At 34.6% G+C, this 14,279-nt stretch overlaps 1 protein-coding gene across 3 annotated transcripts; it reads right to left on the bottom strand.

Moving 5' to 3' along the window:
- Positions 1 to 3,855: 3,855 nt before the first annotated feature.
- Positions 3,856 to 6,736, bottom strand: LOC120173353 (adenylyl-sulfate kinase 3-like). Of its 3 annotated transcripts, none has more exons than XM_039180548.1 (7): positions 6,463 to 6,598; positions 5,555 to 5,678; positions 5,066 to 5,215; positions 4,844 to 4,962; positions 4,664 to 4,748; positions 4,534 to 4,580; positions 3,856 to 4,222 (listed from the first exon to the last, which is right to left on the bottom strand). In XM_039180548.1, exons 1-7 carry the CDS (start codon positions 6,484 to 6,486, stop codon positions 4,124 to 4,126), a joined length of 648 nt encoding a protein of 215 aa, XP_039036479.1. In that variant the 5' UTR covers positions 6,487 to 6,598; the 3' UTR covers positions 3,856 to 4,123. The 3 variants fall into 3 exon arrangements, with proteins under 3 accessions (XP_039036479.1, XP_039036478.1, XP_039036477.1); XM_039180546.1 differs by having other exon boundaries at positions 3,883 to 4,222; positions 5,555 to 5,695; positions 6,463 to 6,735; XM_039180547.1 differs by lacking the exon at positions 4,534 to 4,580 and having other exon boundaries at positions 3,877 to 4,222; positions 5,555 to 5,695; positions 6,463 to 6,736.
- Between the last annotated feature and the right edge of the window lie 7,543 nt (positions 6,737 to 14,279).

Here is a 14,279-nt window from a genome sequence, read left to right as displayed (position 1 = left end):
GAGCAGGGGACTTATGTTGGAGGCAGTATGTACATGGATTTATGCGTTTGATTTGGAGATGGGTGTATGGGTGGTAGTTGGCGTCGGGTACAAATCTGTTCTTAAATTTTATATTTGGGTAAATGTTGAGGTTGGAAAATATTCATGTGTTTGAAGTTTTAATAACCTTGTTAAAGTTGCTGGAGCGTATAAAGTGGTTGTGCAAAGGTTGGATGGTTAGTGCAGATGTGTTGTTTGCAATATTCGCCAAGGTCTGTTGTTCAATTCAATTTCGTTTTGCACCATTTGCTATGTGGCCAATAAGCTTTGTAATGCTGATGTTAGAGGCTAGTTGGCTGGTATCTTGCTTAAGGCTTAGTTTGCTTTAGGTGGAGAATGGTTATGTGCAAGTAGCATTGGTATTTATGGGATAATTTGTGCTAGAACTTATGCAGGGTATTTTTTTCAATCATATTCATGTGGTACTCTTTTTCTACTATTTGGTTTAGAGAGTTTTTTAACGAGACCCGTCTTTATGAGTTGTTTTGTATGATTTTCATTAATCTATAACATACAAAATGCCCCCTTCAAAAAAAAATAATAGGGCCTTGATGAACCAACAATAACTACAAATGAAACAAAAGGCATCCAATAGGACAAAGAAAAGGAAGCTGCTTAATTTGTTATTATATCCTGCTTATTCAATGATGGGATTGAATGTTATATTTTTTATTTGATAGATTTAATTTACAGAATATATTCAAAGTTTATAATTATTCTCTTAATAATATTGTTTCTGATGAACTTAAATTATTCTCTTAAAAGTATTGTCTTATCATTTATGTTACATATCACATCCTTGTAAATGTCAGTCCTTCAAAGTTAGCTATGTTGTTTTTGAAGGAAAGAATGTAGTTCTAGAAGTATGTTCATTTTGTTTGTCAGTAATATATTCTAAATCGTTAGCCTTTAACTTTCAGAGTATTTCTTTTCTTTTCTTTTTTTTCATCTTTTGTGTATTATAAGCTTAAAACACACAAAACCCAAAATTAATCTAATTGATTACAACTTTTTTTATTTTAAAAAAGTTAAAGATGGCATAGTTGAAAGCAAAATTTACCCTTTTTGTTATTAAATAACAAAAGAGATGAAACCTAAAGAGGTAAAAGAAAAAGACATACAAATCCATCAACTTAGTTAAGCAAAATTGGTTGTACCAAAGGTTTTATTGAATCTATTAACCCTCTGCTTCCAAAATGCATACTTTTGTAATCACTTGATTTCACAATTAGTAAAAAGAGCGATGAGGAAGCAACGCGGAAGCATCGGGCCTTAGCTCTTTGAAGCAGCACAATGATGAAGCCACCCTTATTTTAGAGCAAACCAAGAAGGAAAAAAAGACGGCAGTCTCGACCACTCAACCTCTTTTCCTTCGCTTGCAAACCACACTTCCGAGTCCCATTTTCTTTTTAAAGCCGAAGGAGATAGTTTCTGAATTCTGATCAGATAAACTTACTTCTAGAGTCTTTGGTTTCGGTTTTGGAGATGGCAGTGGTGCTGGCAATGGTGGTTGATGGCTTAGGATTACTGGTGGATGCTCTTTGGGGCATGCAAGAGAGACGGTTCCCTGCAAATTTTAACGTTGTGAGTTCAGCTGCTGTTTCCATTACCATGGCATTTGTTGTCTGCCTTTTGTCCATTCATAGGCATGCAAGACCAGAGATTGGTCTTGCCTTCAATTGATCACTGTTTCCTTCAGTCTCTTTTTTTTTCCTTCCTTCATCGAAATTTTAATAGTGCCCGTGTTGTTTTGTAGTACTGTTCATTGCTGCAGTTCAAGCTTTTCTCTCTGATCAACAAGACTATATGTATTTTATATCAACATTCTGTAATTTTGGGAAATAATTTGGTAGCCATTAGCAGAAGTTGATGGATTCGTGTATTTTTTTCAAATTCAAGTATGGTTGTTAGGATAAAACAGTAGTCTCTGCAGAATTAAGATCAAAAGGGGATAAATTTGCAGAACAATTTATCTGTAGCTGACGCTGTTTTGCATATGGTTAGACTGGTAGTTAGGCAGACAGACATGTTTTTAGTTATTTTATCAGGTTTGAAATCTAGAAACCTGCATGTTTGGATTCAAAGCAACCTGACACTACATGGGGCTAGACTATCGGCTAGATGGTCCGTGCGGCAGCCTAAACTCCTCGGTTAATGTTGTTATAGCAATAAACACAATGGGAAAAACCTAAAAAACGTAATTAAGCTTGTATGGGGAAATTTTTGGCACGAATGCATAAGTTTATTCTCACAAAACTCTTTATATCCAATGGAGGTGGGGAGGCCTCCTTTTATAATGAGGCTTCCTTACATCTCATGACTACTCCTAGTTTAACTACAAGTAAAACTCTTTACTTTAGTTGAAACTCTAATATTTGAGTCCTATTCAAACAAGGACTATGCTACTTGCTTTATTTTTCAGGTAATGGCCGGTTTTGCTAGGTGGACAGGCCCTAAGTCGGTGCTGGCCTCAGCCCTCAGTGCACCCTCAGTATGCATACGCTTTGACCCTGTGTTCTCCCGATGTGTGCTGCCCTCGCCACCAGGTGGCCCCCTTTGTGCACTCATCTCGTTTCTAGGTGCACACCCGGTGTGAGTTGACCCCGACCCCGAGTGCGTCCTGTTGCTTGTTGGCTAGAGCCCTCGGCTCTAGGTGCACCTTGGTGTGCGGTGATCACGATCCTAGGCGACCCTAAGTCGGTGCTGGCCTCGGCCCTCAATGCACCCTCAATGTGCATAGGCTTCCACCCTGTGTGCCCCCGATGTGTGCTGCCCTCACCCCCAAGTGGCCCCCTTTGTGCACTCATCTCGGTTCTAGGTGCACACCCGATGTGAATTGACCCCGACCCCGAGTGCGTCCTGTTGCTTGTTAGCTAGAGCCCTCGGCTGACCTTGCCGTGTATTGGTCTCGGCTCTAGGTGCTCCTTGGTGTGCAGTGATCACAATCCTAGGCGACTCTTGTTGTTTGATGGTCGTGCATGTAGGTAATTTGGGGCGGGCGTGTCTTAACTCTGTTTGGCGTTGTATGTGCCTTGGTCTCGACGTGGCCCTTGTGGGCCGCTTGGGCGACGTCTGTCGCACCTTGGTGGGTGTTGGTCTCGACACCACAGTGGGAGCAGCCTGCTTTTTGCTGGTTGCGACCTCATAAGTAGCCTGTTGTGGACCGACCTCGCCCACAAGTTCGCGACCCGCGACCTATCAAGTCTATTGCTTTGTGTGATAAAAGAATGGTGCCGAATTTAACCAAGTTTTCGTGGGTGGGGACCCATACGCGAGCTTTCATCGGATATTAGAATTTTTATCAAAAGAAGAATATCTTCAGAGCTGAGTTTAAATAGTGAAATCCCTGTGAGGCTTAGAAACTCGTAGGTAAGCCAATCAACGTAACTCAACTCTATCCTAAAATTTAACACAGCTATCTAAATTTTTCTATTCCAATTTTGTCTCTGGGTTAGCAGTTTTGACATATGATGATTAAAATCCTGAATTGTTTTATATATATATATTAATCGGTATCAATCTCATTGACTTATTCGAATCGAGTATTGTAGATACCTATTATTGGGGTGGCATTCTGAATTCAATTTCTTCCATTTATAACGTCAGGATTTGTATCCCTAACCTTACTTAAGGAACTTAATATCTCATCCTGTTAGATTATTAATATAACATTTGCATACTTGAACTAAAGTGCAAGGAAGGAATCAACAGAAGGATAACTATGAGTGGAAACTTGAGTTATCATTTTATTCAAAAGCAATCACTACAAAGCTATAAAATACAAATTCATACACCAATGTAACAACCTTCAGTCAAATCTTCATTTATTGCTCTTAAAACGACTGAAGCCAACTACTCAACGTGGCATATAGAATATAGAAGGCCTGATAAAGTATACAGGATATAAGATACAGGAAAGGAGTTTCCTTGATGCCAGAAACAGGATACATATACGAAACAAGAGGTTTCTCTAATTAAGGAAACGAGAAACTTGTTAATTTAGAAAAAGGATCAGTTTTAATTGATCCAGCATACTAATTCTAAGGTGATTATGGCAACCTGGAATTGCAGGGTTTCTCTCTTGCTAGGCCTGCAGATACCCCTTCTCCTCCAGGTAAGATATCACATTATCAGCCATTTCGCATGGGGAAGCACAGATGTTTCCCTTTTGTGGCAATTCTAACTGCAACATAGGGGGAAAGGGTTTAGCTTCAATTTAAATGTTGGAATATGAGGTTCAAAGAAAACCAAAGTGGAAAGCATCGCCGTTTAGACAACTATTCTCAAGTATGGCCTTGATATCTATCATATTCATATTACCATACGCAACCACAAGAACACACTAACAAGTCAGTCTGAACAGTCTTGAAGCCATTTCAAGATTTTTGTCAGCTGAATTTTTCATGTTTGGAGCATAAAGGATATTTAGGTGTATCTTTGAACAAGTACGAGCCTATTACAAACAAGAAAGGTATTCCAACAATATGCATATACCTCGCAACTCAGGGGTGGTTCGTACGGATCATCTATGCCAGTAAAACCTACAAAGAAAATATTACATAAACTACTATTAAATATAAGCTTCTACTAATCTTCAGATACAAAAACCAATGGGGAAATACACCTTTAATTTTTCCAGCTCTTGCAAGCTTGTATAGGCCTTTTGGGTCCCTTGCCTCGCATATTTGGAGTGGCACATTCATGAACACCTGTTTGAAGCATTGCCCAGTATTTACTCAGAGCAATGTAGAACATTCTGATGCCAAGCGCTCAATATTTCAGGTTTCTTAAAAGAAGCACATACCTCAATGAAATCTCCTTCTGGCAACAGCGCACGACAGGCATCCCTATCTTTTTTGTAGGGAGATATTACACTGGCAATGCAGATGATGCCTGCATCAGCAAAGAGTTTTGCTACCTCTCCTGTAGGTGAATCGAAAACAAGTTGAAACTTGTAACCATCAGAATAAGAGAGCAAATGGATAAAGCAAAACAGAACTATGATGAGGCATCAAACAGCATTTACCAATCCTTCGTATGTTTTCCGCCCGATCCTCTGCTTTAAAGCTAAGGTCACAGTTTAAACCATGCCGAACATTATCCCCATCAAGGATGTAAGCCAACTTCCCCTTAGCATACAAGGCATGGCACAGAGCACAAGCCAGAGTGCTCTTTCCTAAATTCATAGACCGTAGTAAGAGAGAGGAAGCAACACAATGTGATAAAGTAATGATGTTTGAACACGCTCTTTAGTTTAGCACGGAGAAAGTAACAATGAAATCTAAGTTCTTGATTTTGACCATACAGGTTCATCCACGGCTAAAATACCAATCTTTCGGTTTTTTTGGCAACCTTCTTTTTTTGTTGTTTTTAGCATGTAAAAAATACTACTATAGCTAGTATAAGCAAGAAGCCATCTTATATACGCAGGCAAAGAATAAAATAAGGTACAATTTAATGGAAATAAAAAAGGACAGCATGAATTTCACTATTCAAATGTATTGTTTAAACAAACCTGAGCCACTGAGACCCGTAATCCATATGACACAACCCTTTTGCTGAAGTAACTCTTGCCGATTAAGTTTCCCAATAGGACTTTTGTGCCATACAATGTTTGTTGCCTTGCCATTAGTAGCTATCTGGTGGAGATTTTCACCTAGTTACACGTTTGAAACCAGAACCTTAAGAAGATCCAATTGGAAAGAAACCATGTACTAAAGTAATCATGAATTTGCTCTGTCATCATTCCCACTAACTCCGTGAAATGGCCAAAGTGTTCATACGAATATCATAAAACAGTGTTCCCCAAAATGAGGATTTCATTACTAAAACACTATTAATTATCAAAACAGCATATAAAGATACCGTAAAATTATAAAATTTCAAATCTGAACAGCTGAAGCTGCAGGGATTCAGATGTATCCAGTTGATTTATTTGGTACTATGATCAGAAGACAAGAAGCCAAGCTAAGCCGTGTAATAAAAGGGTTTATGTAAACAATGTAACCAATTACTTCCCTTTTTTTTAAAATATTACCATACTTTCAGACGAAGTTTTGTGGTGGTTCTCTAAACCTCCATTTCAACCTGGAATATCTACCGTTTCACAAAATTGCCAATGAATTTCACTTGGCTATGACCAATTTACAGCGGAGTCATAAATGTTAATGCTTGCAAGTCTACAAAACTCAATTGAGCAGAGTCATAAATGTTAATGCCTGCAAATCTACCGATTGTCTTTTAAATATACTCCAAATAGGAATTTTCTTTTATATAGAAGATTTGGCCTTTTATAACTAAATATATATTTTAGTTTTCTTTAAAATGGAATAGATATCGTGAACCAAATTCTTGACAAGAAAAATGAAATTAAACATAAGATCAACTACGAATTTTTTTCGTTTTCTTTATAAAAAAAAGTACCAGAAATAGAAGCAGCGTGATCATTCGTAATCGGCATAGACGATTCCTCCGTTGCCTGAACCAATCTCAACTTGGCATTGTTGCCGCTACTCAACCTCAAAGAAAGCGACAACGCCGGCAATGGAAACTGCACGAATCTAACCTCGTCCGCCGGTACCAAACGGCCACCATCAAAACCGGAGGAGGAACACCAAATCGCCGGCCGTAACGCCTTGATTACAACCATCTTTATTATATATTTTCTACACAATGGTTGTAGGTTGAAACAGACAAACAGGAGGAGTTAACGGCAAAGACGTGATTAAAATTCCAAAATGATTTTGATTTCCTTTTTATAAAATGGAAAACGGACGTGGCAATGGCTGAGTCTGTTTTATTATATTAAATTTTGATTCCACGTGAATTCCCATGTTTTCTTCTGTTCAAGAGAGAGTGATGGACACGTGGACAACGGAGAGTGGAGGAAATCCAAAATTCCAGGTCACGGTCATAATTGTGCAGACTATCCAACGCAAGGATAAATTATTAATATTTATTTATTTACAAAAATATATTTTTCTATCTAATTAAACATTATTGTTTTTATTTTTTGTTTTTATTTTTTATTATTCAACATTTATTATTGATAAGGATATAAAAAATATTTTCAAAAACTCCAATTAACTAATTTTTAAATATATATTTTATAATATTTAATTATTTAAAATTTTTGAGAGAATATAATAACATGCAAAAATAATAATTTTGTATTTTTTATATTTAAGAGTAAATTAAGTCTCATTTTAAAGGCATTTTATCCAAAAATCACCAAAATATTATAATATTACCTATTAGACATCGTTTCCTCAAATTTTATCGATCTAACATACTTTCTGACAGAGTGATAACTTAGGTGGACCAAAGGTTCATCTCTTGGAGTGCGTCTTCCAGGGGAAATGTTGACATGTCACCACAGGAAGACGCGTTTCGAGGGACGCACGTTCTAGATTTTCTTGCCACATCAAATTCCCTAAAATCATTTTAAAAAATATGCTTTTAAAAAATGAAAAATAAAACTATACGGACTAACATCATAATTTAATACATATTAGTTCTATAAGTTGAATATTTTGATGGGGTTCGTTTATATAGACATATTGAAGTGTTTAGGTTATGTTTCTTGACAATGTGCGATAAAAGCTAAAAAATGTATTCCTTTACTTTTTTATCTCTATATCTAATGAATCTATTTATACATTATTGTTAAATTACATTAGGTTAATATTTATTATTAAGATTTATATTAATTAATATTAGATATTTTTTTATAGGTATTAGATACTATTGTCAATTCATCTAATTTAGGAATATCAATTTTGCTTCTAAAATTACATACAAGTTAGATCACACTTACATAATCTCAGCAGAGTTGCATAGTTATGGTAGTCTTGTGTAGGATCAAACCATAAATGAATTTTCATTTCCCTCCCAATTAAATTTCCATGATGTACACATTAGTCTGCAGAGTATATAGCTTATCCGGTGTTGTTCCAAGAAGCTCAATAGCAACTGAAAACTATGATAGAGAAATGTTTGTATATCGGTATGCTATCAACTAAATGTATCAAATGTGGCTAGTAAACTTTGTACATATTAAGCTTTGAGCAACTGGCTTGTTCTATGTTTAATATAGAGGAATAGGATAGACAATACATGTGAGAATATTACGTCATTTTGAAGGTTTATAAGTACATTATTCAACATTTTTAAAGCAATATTTTGAAAGGTTGGCCATGCTTTCATCCAACTCCCTATCTGCGACAGGACAGTCTTTCATATTTTCCCATGATTTGTCTAATTTGTGTGCTAATACTTTAAATTGTCTTGGCTTCAACTTTCAATTGGCAAGACGATTGACTTGCAGCCTCTCAATTTCTATCACACATCGATTGATAAAAAAGTCATTGTATATTTACACTCCGATACCATTATCGACACTAGCTATTATCAATGAGTAAAACGATTTAATATATTGTTAATTACTTGTACATCACTTGTTGTGGGGTAACTGAAGAATAAATCAAGGGGTTGTCATGCAAATGGGGCTTATTTGAAATATGTAAAATAAGTCTTGGGGTAACTTGAGGAAATCAATAATTTGCCACGTCCATTCAAAATCAAAGTGAAAGTTACATACAAACAAAACTTTTAATATAAACATATACTTATTGTGCTGAAAAGATTACGAACTGCTTTCTAATTTATATATATCAGCTTCAAAAGTTAATTTAGTATCTAATACTTTTTTTATTATGTTTCTTGACAATTTTCTATATAAACTCACATCTTACATGTTCATGACACCAAATAATATTTGCTTTTCATATTTTTATATTAGATTCAACTTAAATTATAGATCTAATTAATCATATTCAATAAATAATACATTTATATGTTAATAAAATATTTTAAATGTGTGTTACATAATTTTTTTGAACACATAATTAAAAAATAAGTATTTAAATATATTAACATATAAAAATAAAATCTTAATTAATATAAACCATAATAATAAATATTAACCTAATGTAATTTAACAATAGTGTATAAGTATATTTTTTCTCACATTGTCAAGAAACATAACCTAAACACTCCAATGTACCTATATAAACTAACCCCATTAAGCTCTTAAACTCATGGAACTAATATGTATTAAATTATGATGTTAGTCTATATAGTTTTATTTTTAATTTTTAAGCATATTTTTTAAATGCTTTTAGGGAATCTGATATGGCAAGAAAACACTGGAAGGCACACCCTTTGAAATGTGCCTTCCCACGTGTTCTCATGTCAACATTTCCCCTGGAGCGCACCTTTGATCCACTTAAGCAAATGCGCATTTCAAGTAATGTGCTTTATTATCACTCTATCAGAAAGAGTGCTATATTGGTAAAATGTAGGGAAACAATACCTGACATATAATATTATAATCATTGGGTATTTTTGGGTAAAGTGCCCAATTTAAAATGTTATATATTCAAATATATTAAAACATACTTATTGTTAATTTAGAAAGATATGAGCATGGGTGGCAACGGGACGGGGTGAGGGCGGTTTTACATTACTCATTTTGTCCCCAACACTTATGGGTACAATTTTAGAGAATCCCCATTATATATTTAGGGATTTTTTTATCCACATACCCATCCCTTATGGATCCCTGCGGTTTTCGGTTAATCTTTATCCTAAAAATTAAACAAACATTTTTTAAATAAATGCAACATCTAAAACTTGTAAGATATATCGGATTGTCTTAAATTGGTCTCTATCTATAATATGAAAGTTTCAAATGTCAATATTCGTCTAACACCCAATGTATATGTACAATCTTAATCATTTTCAATCTCAACAAATAAATGTATATCAAATGAGAAAAAATCTAAACTTCAATTTTAGTTCCTTTGAGATGTAACGGTGGCAACACGTAATCTCACAATCTTATCATATATATTTTTTTATTAAAATATATATTAAGGGTATATATGTAAATGATTATAAATATATTTTTAAAATTTTGTAAAATATCAGGGATCCTTATGGATCTTTTTCGGGGATCCCCACGGTTATTTACATGGGTACGTGTTGAGTTAATCGATCGACGAATATGGCCAAGAGGGGGTGAATTGGCAATTAAAATTTTGGTGGAAGCTTTTGCAGAAAATTGAAAGTAATTGCACAACGATTTAAAGTGGTTCGACTTTCTCAACCAAAGTCTACGTCCACTACCTTAGCTATCCACACTAAGGATTTTCCACAAATTCACTAATTTGTCTTTCTTTTGAGGACAAAGAGTAACCTTACAAACCCTCAAGAATTATACCCCAAATTCTTGAGAACACTCTCTCCCAAAGAGAACAATACAAATTTGCAAACTTACAAGAAAATCCTCACAAGGTAGATTGTTTGCACAATTCTAGAATAAAGAAAAGAACACTCGAGAATAATACAATTGAGCACAATAAGTGTTCTTGAAAGCAAAATGAATATTGAATGAAAAATTGGCTTGAAATGCTCAAACTTGAGGTTTGATGTTTTCTCTTTGATTCTCTCTTGATTCTAGTTGCTTGATGTTTCTTGTAGTTGATCAATGGCTTCTAAGCTTGCTTAAATATACCTTGAATTACTTTTAAATGTTGGGGATCATTAATGAAGTTATTGTAGCCGTTTAAGTGTGAAAACAATTAATATTTCTGCTTGGAGCGTGGGGGAATCGGTTCCCTAAGTGTAAAATTCAAATATTTCGACCGTTGAACAGTGGGGGGAATCGGTACCCCTGGGGGGAATCAGTTCCCTCCGAGCATACTGGAATTCTCAGAGCCAAACCATTCAGGGGGGAATCGGCACCCCCTTGGGGGGGAATCGGTTCTCTCTGAGCAATCTGTAATTTTTGGCTTTGAAATGGTTCGAAATATTTTGTAAAATCGTTTTGAAATTATTTTAAGATTAAAACTTAATTTTACACTTGAGTAAGTATTTAAAATGAACTTTGAAATACTTTGAGTAATATTTTGATATTCGATTAATATATCGAATGTGCTTAGAAAAATCTTTTTCAAAATTAAAATTCTTTTAATTTAATTTGTTATATCGAAACATCAAAATGTTTTCAACAAACTCCCCCTTTTTGATATAACAAAACATTTTAAGATTTTCTAATTTCAAAAATGAATTTTGATTTTGAAAAATACTACTCCCCCTTACTTTAACACTACTCTTCTTCAAAAATGCTTTTAACATTTCTCCCCTTTTTTGTTAAATAAAAAAGACTCGTAAAAGATTTTAAACAAGGTTTTAAAATCATTTAGCCAATTGATTATATATATATAGCTTAAACTGCTAAGAACACAATCAAAAGAGAGGTTAGCCATTAGTTTCATAATCAATATTCATAAACATGTAATGGATAATTGGTCATATATGTCTAAAGATGCAAAATAAACACGAAATATAAATCAAATATATTAAACATAAGTTCGAACAACCAAAAATAAACAATCCAAAAGCATTCAAAATGTTTTAACAATAAGTTTAATCCAAACAAGCAAAGCTAAGATCATAGTTCAAGCATCCGTAGAAGGATCGGGAGGTGGGAAATGACCTCGCATAGCTGTCATTTCATGACTGAGTTCATTAATACGAGCGTTGGTTGCTTCATTGTTTGTACGCATCTCCCGGAGAATTTCCAATTATTGAGCTTCCATAGTCGAGAAGTGAGATTCTATGGAAGTGAAGCGAGAATCCAATGATGCATAACGAAAATCAAATGTCTCCATAAATGATTGAAAATATGGAGGCACATGATCTTCTTGCTGAGCTTGTTCCTCGTGTTGTTCAGGCTCATCGCCGGCTTCGTCAATATCTTGCATTAATTGTTCAAGCTCGGGATCTTCGTCAGCTTCTGGTGGAGCTTGAGAAGAGCTAGCTCCCGGAGTATTTTCAGAAGATCGAACCCATTCAAAGAAGATTAATTTGTTTCTTGAGAGGAAAGACGGCATCTAGACCTACCCTAAGTCCGACTTTAGAAAATAGATTACTCAGAATGCAACCGTAAACTAGAGATGAACAGAGTTTCTTATTTGGAACTTGGTTTACAGTTTCAATAATTTTAGCAAAAATAATATCAGGAAGATTTATTTTAAGATTGTTTTGGAAGCAATGTAACCACCAAAGATCTAAAGCACGAAGAGTAGAGTAACGACCTCCGGATGGTCGAAACCACCAAGAAATCATTAGATGAAGAAAACGATCATGAAGATCTAAGACACTCGCACTATCCCTTCTTTTATAACGAGAACCTAAAAATTGTTTTTCATTTGATATACCATCATTATCTAATCCTAATTCATTAGCTATGTAAGCCGAGTCAAGATGGATGAATTGTCCTAAGAGATAGGAACGAACTGCTATGGTTTTGGTTTGAGCTCGATTTTTAGCACACACGGCATTAGAATAGAATATGCGAACAAGTTGCTGGTAAAACTATAGGTTCAAGGTCACAAAGTTTTATCAAATTTCCACTCTTGTAAAAGAGGAAGATGTCTAAAATTGATATCTATCATAGCTTGACGAGAAGGGATATGTTCTTCTCTAATTTTGTAAGAGTCAAAATATTGATAATACCAAAAATGATGATTTCTAGGACCAGGATGATTGAAACACGAGTTTTGGATAGTCATATTAGGATCAACAGGATTGGGAATAGGAATTTCAGGAATAGGTGGAGGATTTGGAGGTGGGTTGGATTGATAGTTTGAGCGACTAGATGATGACCTAGCACGTTTAGGATTGGACATGGTTTAGGAAATCGGAATAGAATGGATAACCTGTAATTTAGAAAACACATGTATGCAATTCAATCAATCCCAAAACTCAATTGAGTTCTCAATATTTCAAGGTTCTCTTAAACTAATCCTAATGGGCAAAGTTTTTAAAAACTTATTGAAAAATGAGGTTTTGAAAATCAATATATGTATAGTTTTCATAACAACAACATAATTCAATCAAAACACAATAATTTGAAAAACAATTTTTTTATTTCAAAAATTTCAAAGAATTTTGGAAAATTCTTATGTTTTTTTATTAAATTAGTTGTAAAATCTAGTTTCTAATCACTAAACAATCAATGCCCAATCACTATTTCTATCTAGAACTAATTAAAACTAGTCCTATGTTCAAAATCAATGAAATAGAGAGTTTAGAAAAATTTACCTTGAAATATGAGATTAAGTGAATTTTGATGTTGTTTGCACGATTTTAATGATGCTAGCAGGTTTAAGATTTGAAAAATGATGAAATTCCGACTAGAAATAGATGTTATGAAGCAAATAGGAGATAGGGAGAGAGAGAGAGAAAGAGAATGGCGTGAATGAAGAAGATATTGAGGGTTTGAGAAAAAATTAGGGTGTTCTGTCCGTAAAAACCAAAAACCCAGGGGGGTATCGATTCCCCTATGGGGGAATCGGTTCCCCTTCAAAGGGGGAATTGGTTCCCCTTCAAGGGGGTATCGATTCCCCTTCAAGGGGGTATCGATTCCCTCTGCCCTATAATTCAAAAATTTGTTTTTTTAAACACTCAAAATGCTAAATTAATCTTCTCTAGTGGTATTGGCAACTCATATATCAAAAATTAATTATGTTCAATCAATCAAATTAATCCTTAAACTACATTTGAACATAAAGTTAATTTTTCATCAAGAATCATAAACTCCCCCTAACTAATAGCAATGAATATAATTAGAAATTACTATTATAAGCATTTTTTCATTTAGTCTTAAAAGTGCTAAAATTATTTTAAACACTAAGTGAAGATAGGTCAGTTAAACCTAATTCTCTCCTAAGTGTCCAAAAACGTTCTTTGTCTAAAGGTTTTGTAAAGATATCCGCTAATTGATGCAAAGTATCAAAAAATTCTAGAACTACATCTTCCTTAGTGACATGGTCTCTAATGAAGTGATGTCTTATTTCAATGTGCTTAGTTCTAGAGTGTTGGATGGGATTTTTAGTGAGACAAATAACACTAGTATTGTCACACTTGATAGGAATGGTACCTACTTCAATTCCATAATTAAAAAGTTGTTGTTTCATCCATAAAACTTGTGCACAACAACTACCAGTTGAAATGTATTCGGCTTCAGTGGTAGATAATGCAACACAATTTTGTTTCTTTGAAAACCAAGAAATCAGCATATTTCTAAGGAATTGGAAAGTACTGAAGGTGCTTTTCCTATCTAATTTGCATCCTCCATAATCCGCATCAGAAACGGCATGCAAGCTAAAGCT

Source organism: Hibiscus syriacus, unplaced genomic scaffold (assembly GCF_006381635.1).
Source record: "Hibiscus syriacus cultivar Baekdansim isolate YM2019G1 unplaced genomic scaffold, ASM638163v2 tig00111947_pilon, whole genome shotgun sequence".
NCBI classification, from domain to species: domain Eukaryota; kingdom Viridiplantae; phylum Streptophyta; class Magnoliopsida; order Malvales; family Malvaceae; genus Hibiscus; species Hibiscus syriacus.
The sequence above is the reverse complement of the archived record's forward strand: the minus strand, read 5'-3'. Positions and strand labels throughout refer to the sequence as shown.

What these genes read in the sequence shown, in the direction of transcription:
- LOC120173353 (XM_039180546.1), bottom strand. Translation starts at nt 6,688, where the DNA reads ATGGTTGTAATCAAGGCGTTACGGCCGGCGATTTGGTGTTCCTCCTCC. An exon ending in GGAAAACATACGAAGGATTG is followed by an intron (nt 4,963 to 5,065) that starts GTAAATGCTGTT and finishes ATTCACCTACAG; the next exon opens with GAGAGGTAGCAAAACTCTTT. An exon ending in AAGAGCTGGAAAAATTAAAG is followed by an intron (nt 4,581 to 4,663) that starts GTGTATTTCCCC and finishes TTTTCTTTGTAG; the next exon opens with GTTTTACTGGCATAGATGAT.